The 12,557-nt window shown below is 35.7% G+C and overlaps 1 protein-coding gene and 1 pseudogene across 1 annotated transcript in view; both read right to left on the reverse strand.

Moving 5' to 3' along the window:
- Nucleotides 1-6: 6 nt before the first annotated feature.
- LOC120863547 lies at nucleotides 7-1,072 on the reverse strand (annotated as a pseudogene).
- Nucleotides 1,073-9,794: 8,722 nt separating this feature from the next.
- LOC120864478 (protocadherin beta-4-like) overlaps nucleotides 9,795-12,557 on the reverse strand; it is a 4,616-nt gene continuing 1,853 nt past the window's right edge. The window contains exon 2 of the mRNA XM_040241552.1: nucleotides 9,795-9,913. Coding sequence (XP_040097486.1) covers nucleotides 9,795-9,913 — 119 coding nt within the window. The remainder of the gene's footprint in view (nucleotides 9,914-12,557) is intronic.

Below are 12,557 nucleotides of genomic sequence, written 5' to 3' on the forward strand. Positions count from 1 at the left end.
TGGGGAGTTTTCTGGGATGGAGCTGATGAGTCTCAACATGGTCAGTTTGCGGGCGTCGTCGTTCCCATCCACCACCTTTATAGCTACAGTGCATTTCCCCGAAAGCCCCCCACCATCTTTGGCTGCAATCTCCACGTTATAAAATCGAGTTGTCTCGAAATCCAAAGCCCTTTTCAGACCAATTTCTCCTGTTATTTCGTCTATTACAAATGGTTGAGTAACTTCATCTCTTTGGAATAGTGCATAAGCTACTTTCCCATATGTTTCTGCATCTAAATCTCGGGCAGAGATAGCGACAACTAAGGAGTTTAGGAGTCTGTTCTCTGGAATCTGTACCTCATAGATGGACTGTAAAAACTCTGGGGCATTGTCATTAATGTCCACGACTTCGCGAACTGTAGTGGCCCCAGACCTGGGCAGAGCCCCCCCCCACCTCCATCCAGCGCGGTGAGGGTTAAACTGAGCTCAGGCTGCTTCTCCCGATCCAGTGCTTTGTCCAGCACCAGCTCTGGGTATTTTCTGCCATCTCCACGATGATGAGTGACAACATGAAAATGGGAGTTGGGGCTGATTGTGTAGTTTTGAACCGTGTTGCTACCTATGTCAAAGTCCTGAGCTATTTTCAAAGGAAACAGTCCCTATCTGGACGCTCTCAGGTATTTTTAGAAGCATTTCTCTCTCTAGGAACTCTGGGGAATGGTCATTTATATCTGTGAGCTGTAGATCAGCCTGAATAATTTGCACCGGGTTTTCCAATAATAGTTGGAAATGCAGTATACAGGGATCTGTTGCCCGGCACAATACTTCCCGGTCTAGTTTTTCATATAGAAGCAAATTCCCGGTCGTTATATCCAGCTGCAAGAGCTGTTTGTTTCCTTTGTAATGGATCCGCGCCTCCCTCGTGGCTAGTTCCCCCACCCTGAGACTCAGGTCTTTTGCCAGGTTGGCCACTTTCTGTTTCTTCTGGCATGGAATGCTTAATTTCTTCAGAGCCAGCCTCCCACAAAAGGAACAATATAGCAAGAAAGAGAACTTGCCCTTTCTGTAGCGTTTTTGCTGGCGCGGTCTCCATTTCCAAATCCGGTTCAAGAAGGTGCTGCTGCTGCTAAGTTGCCTCAGTCGTGTCCTACTCTGTGCGACCCCATAGACGGCAGCCCACCAGGGTCCCCCGTTCGTGGGATTCTCCAGGCAAGAACACTGGAGTGGGTTGCCATTTCCTTCTCCAATGCATGAAAGTGAAAAGTGAAAGTGAAGTCGCTCAGTCGTGTCCGACTCTTCGAGACCCCATGGACTGCAGCCCACCAGGCTCCTCCGTCCATGGGATTTTCCAGGCAAGAGTACTGGAGTGGGATGCCACTGCCTTCTCTGTCAAGAAGGTGCAGTTTCTTCAGCTCCCGATATACAATCAACCCAGGTGATCTGGTTAAATAAGCTCGCGTTAAATCTGACTGGCTTGCACTAGGCCGATTCCCTTTTCTGGAGTCCTCCACGCCTATATCTTATGTATGCTTCCTTCTTTAGAAAGCACTGGGAGTTCTGATTCCCAGTTTAATGGCTTCCCAGTTCAGTTCAGTTCAGTCGCTCAGTCGTGTCCGACTCTTTGTGACCCCATGAATTGCAGCACGCCAGGCCTCCCTGTCCAACTCCCGGAGTTCACTCAAACTAGTGTCCATCGAGTCGGTGATGCCATCCAGCCATCTCGTCCCCTTCTCCTCCTGCCCCAATCCCTCCCAGCATCAGAGTCTTTTCCAATGAGTCAACTTTTTGCATGAGGTGGCCAAAGTACTGGAGTTTCAGCTTCAGCATCATTCCTTCCAAAGAACACCCAGGACTGATCTCCTTTAGGATGGACTGGTTGGATCTCCTTGCAGTCCAAGGGACCCTCAAGAGTCTTCTACACTACCACACTTCAAAAGCATCAATTCTTCAGCACTCAGCTTTCTTCCCAGTCCAACTCTCACATCCATACGTGACTACTGGAAAAACCATAGCCTTGACTAGACGGACCTTTGTTGGCAAAGTAATGTCTGTTTTTCAACATGCTATCTAGGTTGGTCCTAACTTTTCCAAGGAGTAAGCATCTTAATTTCATGGCTTCCCGGGCAGTCACTAATCTCTGCATTCATACTTCTGGTCTGCAGCGCCACCAGGAGTCATTATATACTATTGCATATAGTATTTGCTGTTTCATTTCATATATATGCAGCCAATATATTTGAAGTCACAGAATTGTTCCCAATTGTATCTCCAGTTCTTAGTTATTGGATGTTCTTAAAAAACATGTGCTAGGTTAACTTCCAGTGAAAGAATACTTTTCAGAGCAAACTAAAACCCTAGTATTCCTCAGAAAGTGCATTTTGAGCACACGAAGAAACTTTCCCTTATTGGATCCTTAATTGACTAAGAAATAAGTAATAATAGATGTTTAGAATCTTACAGTATTATAAAATTTTAAAATATATCAGGAAAGGACATAATCATGAGTGTACAACTCAAAAAAGTTCAGGAAGTGAACACATTCATAAGCAAAATGTAAAGTAAAACTGAAACGTTAACAAAAACCATAGAAGCCCCCTCTTGTTATTGTCTGGTCACTACTCTTCCCCTGCTAGATAAAGGTAAGCACTCTCCTGAGTTATAGTATCATGTGTGTGTCATAGTATCATAGTTTCTGTCTTTTTTTTTTAACTTACACAAATGGAGTTATAGAGTGTATTATGTTTACCTTCTTTCACTCAATCTTACCTTTGTAAAATTCATGTTACATATTGTTTATTTTATTCTGATTGCTTTGTTATTCTACTGTACCACCATTTTTAATTTATTCTCCAGTTGATGGACCTTAGGGTTTTTCAGTTTGTGTATATATTGAGTAGTCCTATTATAAACATTCTTGTCTTTTGGTGTCTGTGTGTTCATTTATATTTAATATTCCTAGGAGTTAGACTGCTGTGCCTTAAGATATGCACACATATTTATCTTTTTGTTTCAGCTTTAATAGATATTGCAAAATAGTTTTCAACTCTGGTTTTATGAAAACTAGCAAAGAGTGAGAGTTCCAGTTGCTCCATATCCTTGTCAACATTTGATATTATCTTTTAATTTTAAACACTCTGATGAGTGTGTGATGTTATATTGTAATTTTATTTTTATTTTATGTCACTGTAATTTTAATTAGTGGTTCCCTGATGATTCCTTAAATTAGCATATTTTTCACATGGTTATTTTTATTAGGGTGTATCCTTGTGAATTGCTTAAGTCTTTTGTCTGTTTTTCTATTTAAGGTATTTGCCCTTTTTCTGATTGATCTTTAGAAGTTCCTTATATATTCTTGGTATAAGTACTTTTTTAGAAGTATGCAAATATTCTCTCCTGTTCTATGGCTAGCATTTTAACTCTGAGATATCTTTGAAAAACAAAACTTAACTTAGTCTAATTTTCCAATATTTTTTATTTATGGTTTGAACTTTTTGTATTTTCTTTAAATCTTTGCATGCGCCAAAGTCATGAAAGTATCGTTGTATGGTGCTTCTGAAAAATCAGTTACTTTACTTTTCACATTTAGAGCTGTAATCCTCCTGAAATTAATTTTTTTCCATGTTAATCAGGTTAGAGTCAAATTGCTTTTTTTCATATAAATATTCAAATGACCATACCACCTATTGAAAAGAAGCTGCATTCCCAATTATTTTCTGATGTATCATTTTTTCATAAATCAGGGGTCTATAGTTCTGTACAAGTCTTTTTACCCCATTTTTCTTTGTTTATCCTGCAATACCATATTGCTTTTTAAGTAATAAATATTCATTATACAGATATACCAGTTTTTTTAAATTACTTTCTGGTTGCACTGGGTCTTTGTCGCTGCATGCAGGCTTTTCTCTAGTTGGGGGGAGTGGGGGCTACTCTTTGTTGCTGTGCATGGGCTTCTGATTGCAGTGGCTTCTCTTGTTGCAGAGCATAGGCTCTAAGTGCATGGGCTTTAGTAATTGCAGCACGTGGGCTCAGCAGTTGAGACTCATGGGCTCTGGAGCATGGAGTCAGTAGTTATGGCAGTCGAGTTACTCCACAGCATGCAGAATCTTCCCTGACCAGGGACTGAACCCATGTCCCCTGAGTTGGCATGGGGAGTCTTATGCACTCTACCACCCAGGGAAGTCCTGCAATACCATATTGTCTTCTTAATTACTATACTTCATAATAGGTTTTATTATCTGATTGGTAAGTCTTCTAGTTTTACTCTTTCCTTTAAAATTGTTTTAGTTATTATTGTCCCTTTGTATTTCCCTATAAACTTTATTGACTCCCCTGGTGGCTCAGACGGTTAAGCATCTGTCTACAATGCAGGAGACCCAGGTTCGATCTGTGGGTCAGGAAGATCCCCTGGAGAAGGAAATGGCAATCCACTCCAGTACTATTGCCTGGAAAATCCCATGGACAGAGGAGCCTGGTAGGCTACAGTCCATGGGGTTGCAAAGAGTCAGACACGACTGAGCGACTTCACTTTCACTTTCATAAGCTTTATTATCTTTTTAATATTTTTATTTATTTGGCTGTGCCTGGTCTTAGTTGTGGCATGTGGAGTTTTAGTTGCAGCATGTGGGATCTATTAATAGTTCTCTGGCCAGGGACTGAACTCAGCCCCCCTGCATTGGGAGCATGGTGCCTTACCACTGGACTACCAGGGAAGTCTCCATATAAACTTTAGATTCATCTTGTTACCTTTCACAAAGAAACATGCTAAAGTTTTGTTTAGGATTTTATTGCATTTATAGATTGACTGGGAAGAATTGACATATTCCCAGCATTGCTGCTGCTGCTGCTAAGTCACTTCAGTCGTGTCTGACTCTGTACGACACCATAGACGACAGCTCACCAGGCTCTGCCAACCCTGGGATTCTCCAAGCAAGAACACTGGAGTGGGTTGCCATTTCCTTCTCCAGTGCATGAAAGTGAAAAGTGAAAGTGAAGTCGCTCAGTTCCAGTATTGGAACATTATATATCCCTCTGTTTATTCAGGTACATAACTTTTCTCAATAATATTTTATATTTTTCAGTGTATAAGTTTTATGGATATTCTGTTAGGTTTGTTTCTAGAAGTTTGATATTTCTGAAACTTGTAAATGATACCTTGGAATTCTTCATTTTCTGGGTTTTGTTGCTCTGTAGGAATACAATTATTAGTTGCATGTAGACCTTATATCCAGTGGCATTACTAACTTCATTTATTAATCCTAACAGTCTGCGGATTCTTTATGACTTTTAATGTATACAATCATGTCATTTAAAAAAATAATCGTATTTATTTAGTTTTGGTTGTTCTAGGTCTTCATTGCTGTAAAGTCTTTCCCTAGTTGCCTCAGTCAGGGGCTACTCTCTAATTGCAGAGTGGGCTTCTCATTGTGGTGGCTTCTTTCCTTGCAGAGCATGGGCTCCAGGGCAGTCTGGCTTGGCTAGCTGAGCTACTCCTGGGCTGTAGAGCATAGGCTCAATAGCTGTGGCACACAGGCTTAGTTACTCTGCGGCATATGGGATCCTCCCAGATCAGGGATCAAAACTGTGTCTCCTGCGTTGGCAGGTGGATTCTTTACCACTGAGCGACCAGGGAAGCCCCATTGTCATTTTTTTAAAAAGACCTCTTATTTCATCCCTTCCAATTACTGTGCATTTTTTCTTTGCTTTATTCCACTGCTTAGAACCTGCAGTAAAACACTGAAATGAAATAGTATAAGCAGGTATTCTTGTTTTATTCTTGATCACTGAAGAAAACTTTTAAATAATTTTTCATTAAGTATAATGTTTACTGTAAATTTTAACATACTTTCTGAAAGTTCCCTTCTGTTTTCAGTCTGCTAACAATTGTGTGTGTTGAATTTTATCAAGTGATTTTTTTTCTGTATCCATTGAGGTAAGCATATAATTTTTCTCCTTTACCTATTAATGTGATAAATTATATTGATAGATTTTAAATATTAAATTGATTTATATTCCCTGAATAAGTTTTCTCATACTTTACTATTTCTCTTTCATATATTTTGGAATTTTATTTATTTGTTGATATTTTGTTTAGAATTTTTCCATCTGAGTTTTTAATAGAGATTGGTCTCTAATTTTCCTTCCTGATGATGTCCCATTCAGATTTGGTGTCATAATTCATTGAAGTCATTCTGGTACCCAAATAATCTGGGAAATATTCCATTTTTTCTATCTTCCAAAAGATTTTATATAAGTTGGTATTAGTTGTTCCATGAGTATTTAAGAGAATTCACTAGTGTGAACTGAAGTGGCAAGGTTTTTAATAACAAGTTTAATTTACTCAATAGATAGAACTAATCAGATTTCTTCTTGTTTCAGTTTTAGTAAATTGTGTATTTAAAAGATGTTTTCCATTTTACATAAATTGTCAAATTTATTGGCATATGGTTTTCATAATATCCTTTTTAATTTTTTAATGTCTGTAGGATTGGTAATGATGTTCCTTTTTTCATCCCTGATATTTGTGATCAATGTTTTCTTTCTTTTTAAAATTAATCTTAGTAGTCTTAGTAAGAGTCTTTAATTCCATTCGTTATGACATAGAACCAACTTTAAGTTTTGTTAATCTTCTTGGTTATGTACTTTTAAAAATAATTTTATTTATTTAGTTTTGGCTGTGCTGGGTCTTGGTTGCTGCATGGGCTTTTCTCTAGTTGCTGCAAGTGGGAACTACTTTCTAGTTGCAGTACATGTGCTTCTCATTGTGGCAACTTCTCTTGTTGAAGAGCACAGATTCTAGGGCCTTTGGGCTTCAGTAGTTGTGGCTCCCTGGGCTCTAGAGCACAAACTCAATAGTTGTGGCATGGGCTTAGTTGCCTCATGGCATGTGGGATCTTCCTGGACCAGGGACTGAACCTGTGTCTCTGGCACTGGCAGATGGATTCTTCACCACTGAACCACCAGGGAAGCCCTTCTTGGTTGTATATTTATCAGCATTGTATTTATGTTTATATATATAATACATGCATTATTTCTTCTTTCTTTATTTGTTCTTTTTCTAACTTCTTCAGATGAAAGGTTATTGTTTTTTTAACCTTTTTTATCTAACATGTTCATTTAAAGTTTTAAAATTTCTCTGTAAATTCTGTTTTGATATATCATATCTTAATTTTTACCCAGTTCAAAATATATGGAAATTTCTTCTGTGATTTCTTCTTTCGACTCATGGATTATATTATTTACTTTTGAAGCATTTGGGGATTTCTGGATAAATTTTTATTTCTAACTTAATTTCATTTCTTTAAAAATTTTTAGAGAATTGCTTTCTGACCTAGAATATGGACAATTTAGATATATGCTATATGCATATAAAAAGAACATGTACTTTCTCATGTACTATGTATGTCAGTTTATTCAAATATGGTTACTGTGGTGTTCAGATTTTTAATATTCTGTTTTTGTGTGTCTTCTATCAGCGGTTAATTGTTAATACATCCTCTCCTATGACTGTGGATTTATCTATTTCTTATGTTCTTTCAATTTAACTTTTTATATTTTGTAGTTTTCTTACGGGGATATATTTAGTCTTATAACTGACATATTTTTGGTATATTTTATCCATTTATCATTATGAAATATCTCTCCTTATCTGTAGTAATGCATCTTTCCTTAAAGTGTCCTTTGTTTTATGTGAGAATATCTACACTTGATTAGTTTGGTTAATGTTTGTATCTTTTTCTATTTTTAAAACTTTCAACCTGTGATAATATACACACACAGGTATGGAACAACATATAGCTGAATTAAACTTATTCTGACAATTTTGGTTCTTTAACTGGATTATTTAATCCAATAGCAATTACTGTAATATTTGATATCTATCCATTTATATTCACCATCTAAATTTTTTTCTATTTGCTCTTAAAAGTTTTTTTCTTCTTTTAGATAATTTAGATATTTATTTCTTTCAATTCATTTTAAAATTACTCTTATGATTATTCTAAAGATTACAACATGCATCTTTAATCTACAAGTGTCTAATACAAATTATTTCAGTTTACTACTCTCATGATAATGTTTAGAACCTTAGAATTCCTTAACTCTGTTTATATCACCTGTGTTTTACATCACCATTATCATGAATTAAAATTTTACATATACTTTAAATCCTTTAAGAAACTATTATTTCTATGTTTATTAATCAATAAATAACAATTTATAGTTACCCTTATTCTTGTTCATTTCTTCCTGCAAATCTGTGATTCCTCCAGGACTGTTTTCCTTCTTCCTAATGAATCCACTAAAAGTATTTATTTTAGTGCAGATGGGACTGTGATTGATTCTTGCAGTTTTTGTTTGTTTTAGAACTTTGTTTTTGCAAGATGTGTTTTCTGGTGATAGAATTCTAGTCTGGTAGCTAGTTTTTTTCAGGACTCAAAAGACATCATTCCTTTGTCTTTTGGCTTCTTGATGGTCAGAGCTCTCCATCTTACTGTTTTTCCTTTAAAAGCAATGTCATTTTCATGTGATTGCTTTTAAGATTTTCTCTTTGACTTTGTCTTTAGCAGCCTTCCTGTGATATTTCTAGATGTGCAGTTTTTTATTCTTCTAATTAGGTTCACTGAACATCTTGAGGGGTAAATTTTTTCATCATTATTGGTCATCATTTCTTTACACATCCCTTATTCCCTATTCCTAGTCCTTCCAGGATTACAGTCATGTATGTGTCAGAGTTTTTCATTATGTTCTACGTGTAACTAAATGTTCTTATCTGTATTTTTAATTATTTTATTCCTCAGTGCTTCTATTTGGATATTTAATATTGACCTGTCTTGCATTCACTAATCCTATAATCTTTTATGACAACTATGCCATTATACAATCTAATATTTTAAAATTTCAGTATTATATTTTCAGTCCTCAAATTATTTTCTATTTTATTTCATTCTGTGGTGAAATTCTCTTTACCTGTTTTCTATATTCCTTATTTTAACATATTAGTTATACTTATTTTAACACCATTGTCAGTCAGTTCTAGTGTCTATTTTATCTGTAGATCACCCGTATGTCTGTTTTTTCCTCTAGGTTTTATTCATGTCAACCAGTTTTTTTGTATGTATGCCTTATAATTTCTATTGAATGTTGATTATTAATGTAAAAAGCTCTCCTCCAGGGTCCTGATATTATATTCTTCCAGAAAGAGTCCATCTTTTCCTTTGTTAGCTTGACAGTGTGTGCTGAGTAGCTTCAGCCGTATCTGAGTCTTTGAGGCCCTATGGACTGTAGCCCACCAGACTCCTCTGTCCATGGGATTCTCCAGGCAAGAATTCTGGAGTGGGTTGCTATACCCTCCTCCAGGGGATCTTCCCAACCCAGGGACTGAACCAGAGTCTCTTAAGTCTCCTGCACTGGCAGGCGGGCTCTTTACCACTAGTGCCACTGGGAATCCCCTTTAGATTGATAGAAACATGTCTAATCAAATTGCCTTAATTCAAAACAGGCACTGTGCTTAGGCAAGATTCTTTCCAGTCCTAATAAGTACCTGGTCTTCCAGAATTTTCAGTTCGGAACTCAGTGTATTCTCCACAGTCTCTCAGATGGCAGATCACAAATTCTAATCTCATATATTAAGACTATTAAAACTTCACTCGGCTTTTCAGTAATTTTTCCACTTAATATTTTGTTCTTCTTTCCTGGAATGTCCCATAATTTGACAAACATCATGAGGCGAAAAACTGTCCATGAGTTTGAATCCTCGTTTGCCAAAGACTGTTGAAGTTACTCTATCCCTGGCCTTTTCTTAGACTTTGCAGAATTCTTTAGGGCAAATTGACTGTTGGAGTCAGTTCACAGCTCCAAGGATTTTCCTTTTCAGGAATCTTAGCCCCTTTAGTTCTTTCTATATCATCTGCTGTCTGTTGCTTCAAACTGAAAATTTCTGAATTTAAAGCAGGTTTAAATAATCCATCTTATCTGGAAACAGAATTCTACCAAATAAGACTATTTAAAATCTATATTTTGTAATTTTAATAGTAAGAAATGTTGTTTATTCGCTAAGTTGTGTTCCACTCTTTTGTGATCCCATGGACTATAGCCTACCAGGCTCCTCTGTCTATGGGATTTCTCAGGCAAGAATACTGGAATGGGTTGCCATTTCTTTTTCCAGGGTATCTTCTGGACCCAGGGATCAAACCCTCATCTCCTGCATTGGCAGGTGAGTTCTTTACTGCTGAGCCACTAGGGAAATCCAGTAAGAAATACAAGGTCTTAAAGTGATGTGGGTTATATTGCCTTCTGCCCCTAAAACAGCATGTACTAAACTCAATATATCTGTGCCTAAAAATGACAAAGGAATTGTAAAACATGTCAATATAATGGAAGTACTTGAGAAACTGTGATTGAAATGGGTATTATCCAGTTATTTGGCCTCCATTCTCTATTTTTGTTTTGCAGAAAAGAATTGTCCAATTTTCTATAAGGTATTCATTTTGTGGAAATTATCTGGATTATATTTACTATTAATTTATAATCACTGAATTTTAAAATGTTAACCTGTTCTATACTAGAGTCTGATAGTGATCCCCAACTGGTAAGGAATGATATATGCTTTATGAATACACACAGCAATTTATAAGGTAATACACAAAGTAATTCATAAATTTACTCATATAAATTCATAAATGTGGGTTCTGAGTGTTTATTTGGCCAGTCTCATTTGGGTGATTGTACAAGTCGGGCTTTCCTGGCATACACAAAAACATGAAGTTATACTTCCATAATGTTGAAATATATTGCTGAAAACATCAATCATATTTCTTGTCATCATACATAAAACTATTTCATTTAAATATCTAACAGTAAATGGTGAACTCATTAAAGATGGCTACTAAATGTCATATATTTGTGTTTAATTTTGTTCATATTTTTATTACTTTATAATTTCAAGTATCAGATTGGATGAAAGCTAAAAGCTATGTTTCAATAATAACTTGAATATTTTTTCTTTTTTATTATATTTTTTAAAATGTAATTCAGGGAAAAATGAAATAATTAAATTCCAGTAGGATGACACTTGAGATTTAAAAATAAATACTTAGGTTATAAAGCAAAGTCTAATTACTCATATTGTGCCAAAAGTTCAATAAGTGTTCTTACAGTTATAGCTATATAAATTTAGTTAGAAATCACAAGTCATCTTAATTGGCCTAATGAACACAACATAAACCAATTATAATTCAGATAAGTTTATTTCTTAATTTCTATTTCTATTCTTATTGTCTTAAAGGAAAAAAACTGCTTCTTATTGAAAGTTAGCATAATTGAAAAAGTAAATTTATGCAAAATATACAAAAGCTACATTGAAAGACAAAACAAGGTCATTTGGACATCAAAAATAAATCATCATTTTGTTGATAAAAGCTGCTCAAGTTTACAAAATAACTTAGAGTAATCAGACTAGACCATAATCAACAAAACTCAAGAGAAATTCTGCCTTTTTTGAAGGATGTGGAAAAACTGTATGAAAGCCAAGAAAAACACATACTTTATACTTACATTTGAACTTCTATTAATAGAGCAAAAGAAGGACAGGAAAGTATATGATGCCTTCTACCTCTTGAGTCCTTCTAAAGGATTTAGGGTTTTTAAGATTTTAAAGTATGTTATCAAGCAGTGAATTAGTTTTATTTTGGTGAAGTGAATTTGATACCAAATTATATAAGATTTTCTCTTATTTATAAATAAGAATATTTTTATTTTAATATTAGTATTCCTGAAGCAATTACAATGTCCTAGGTAAGTAGCAAACGAATAATCTCTAGTATATATGGTACTCAGAATGGGATAAGGTCAAAACTGTAGTGTATTAATAATTTAATAAAGTGCATGTTTAGGTGCAACTTACGAGAAACAAGTATGATAAGTTATATGCTCATGCCTATTTAGTGGGGCACAGCCTGGTAGAATGGTGAACAGGAAAGCTCTAGGTAGCTACAAAGAATTTCTAACACTCTGCCCTTGCAAATATAAGTAAAGAAAAGCACCAAAACCATACAGAAATGCAAGATTACGCAAAAGCTTTAAAGTATTTCCTTAAAAAGACATTAAAAGAGGTTGATTTAAATATTAATAGAATTTCTTTTACGGCTTGAGTAATTTATAGTTATGGAAACATTAATCACCGAGAAGGTAAAATATGGAGAAATAATATCAACTGTAACTAAAAACTTGCGAAATCCAATGAATACTATAAAAGGAAAATTTAGTAGAGACATGCATAAGTTTGGAATAGAGATACATATACAAATTTATGTAACAGTACAATCTCTTTTCCCTGGAAAAGGAAATGGCAACCCACTCCAGTATTCTTGCCTGGAGAATCCCATGGACAGAGGAGCCTGGTAGGCTACAGTTCACGGGGTCGCAAAGAGTCGGACACGACTAAGCGACTTCACTCACTCACAATCTCTTGAGAGAAAAATATTGCAATGTGAGTTAGGCTTAACAAAATTGAGAGGCTCACTTAACCAAATACAGCATTTAACTGAATACAAAGCTATTTCTACAGTTGGGGCTTTCCTTGA

This window comes from Oryx dammah, unplaced genomic scaffold (genome assembly GCF_014754425.2).
Source record: "Oryx dammah isolate SB20612 unplaced genomic scaffold, SCBI_Odam_1.1 HiC_scaffold_5, whole genome shotgun sequence".
Classification (NCBI taxonomy): Eukaryota; Metazoa; Chordata; class Mammalia; order Artiodactyla; family Bovidae; genus Oryx; species Oryx dammah.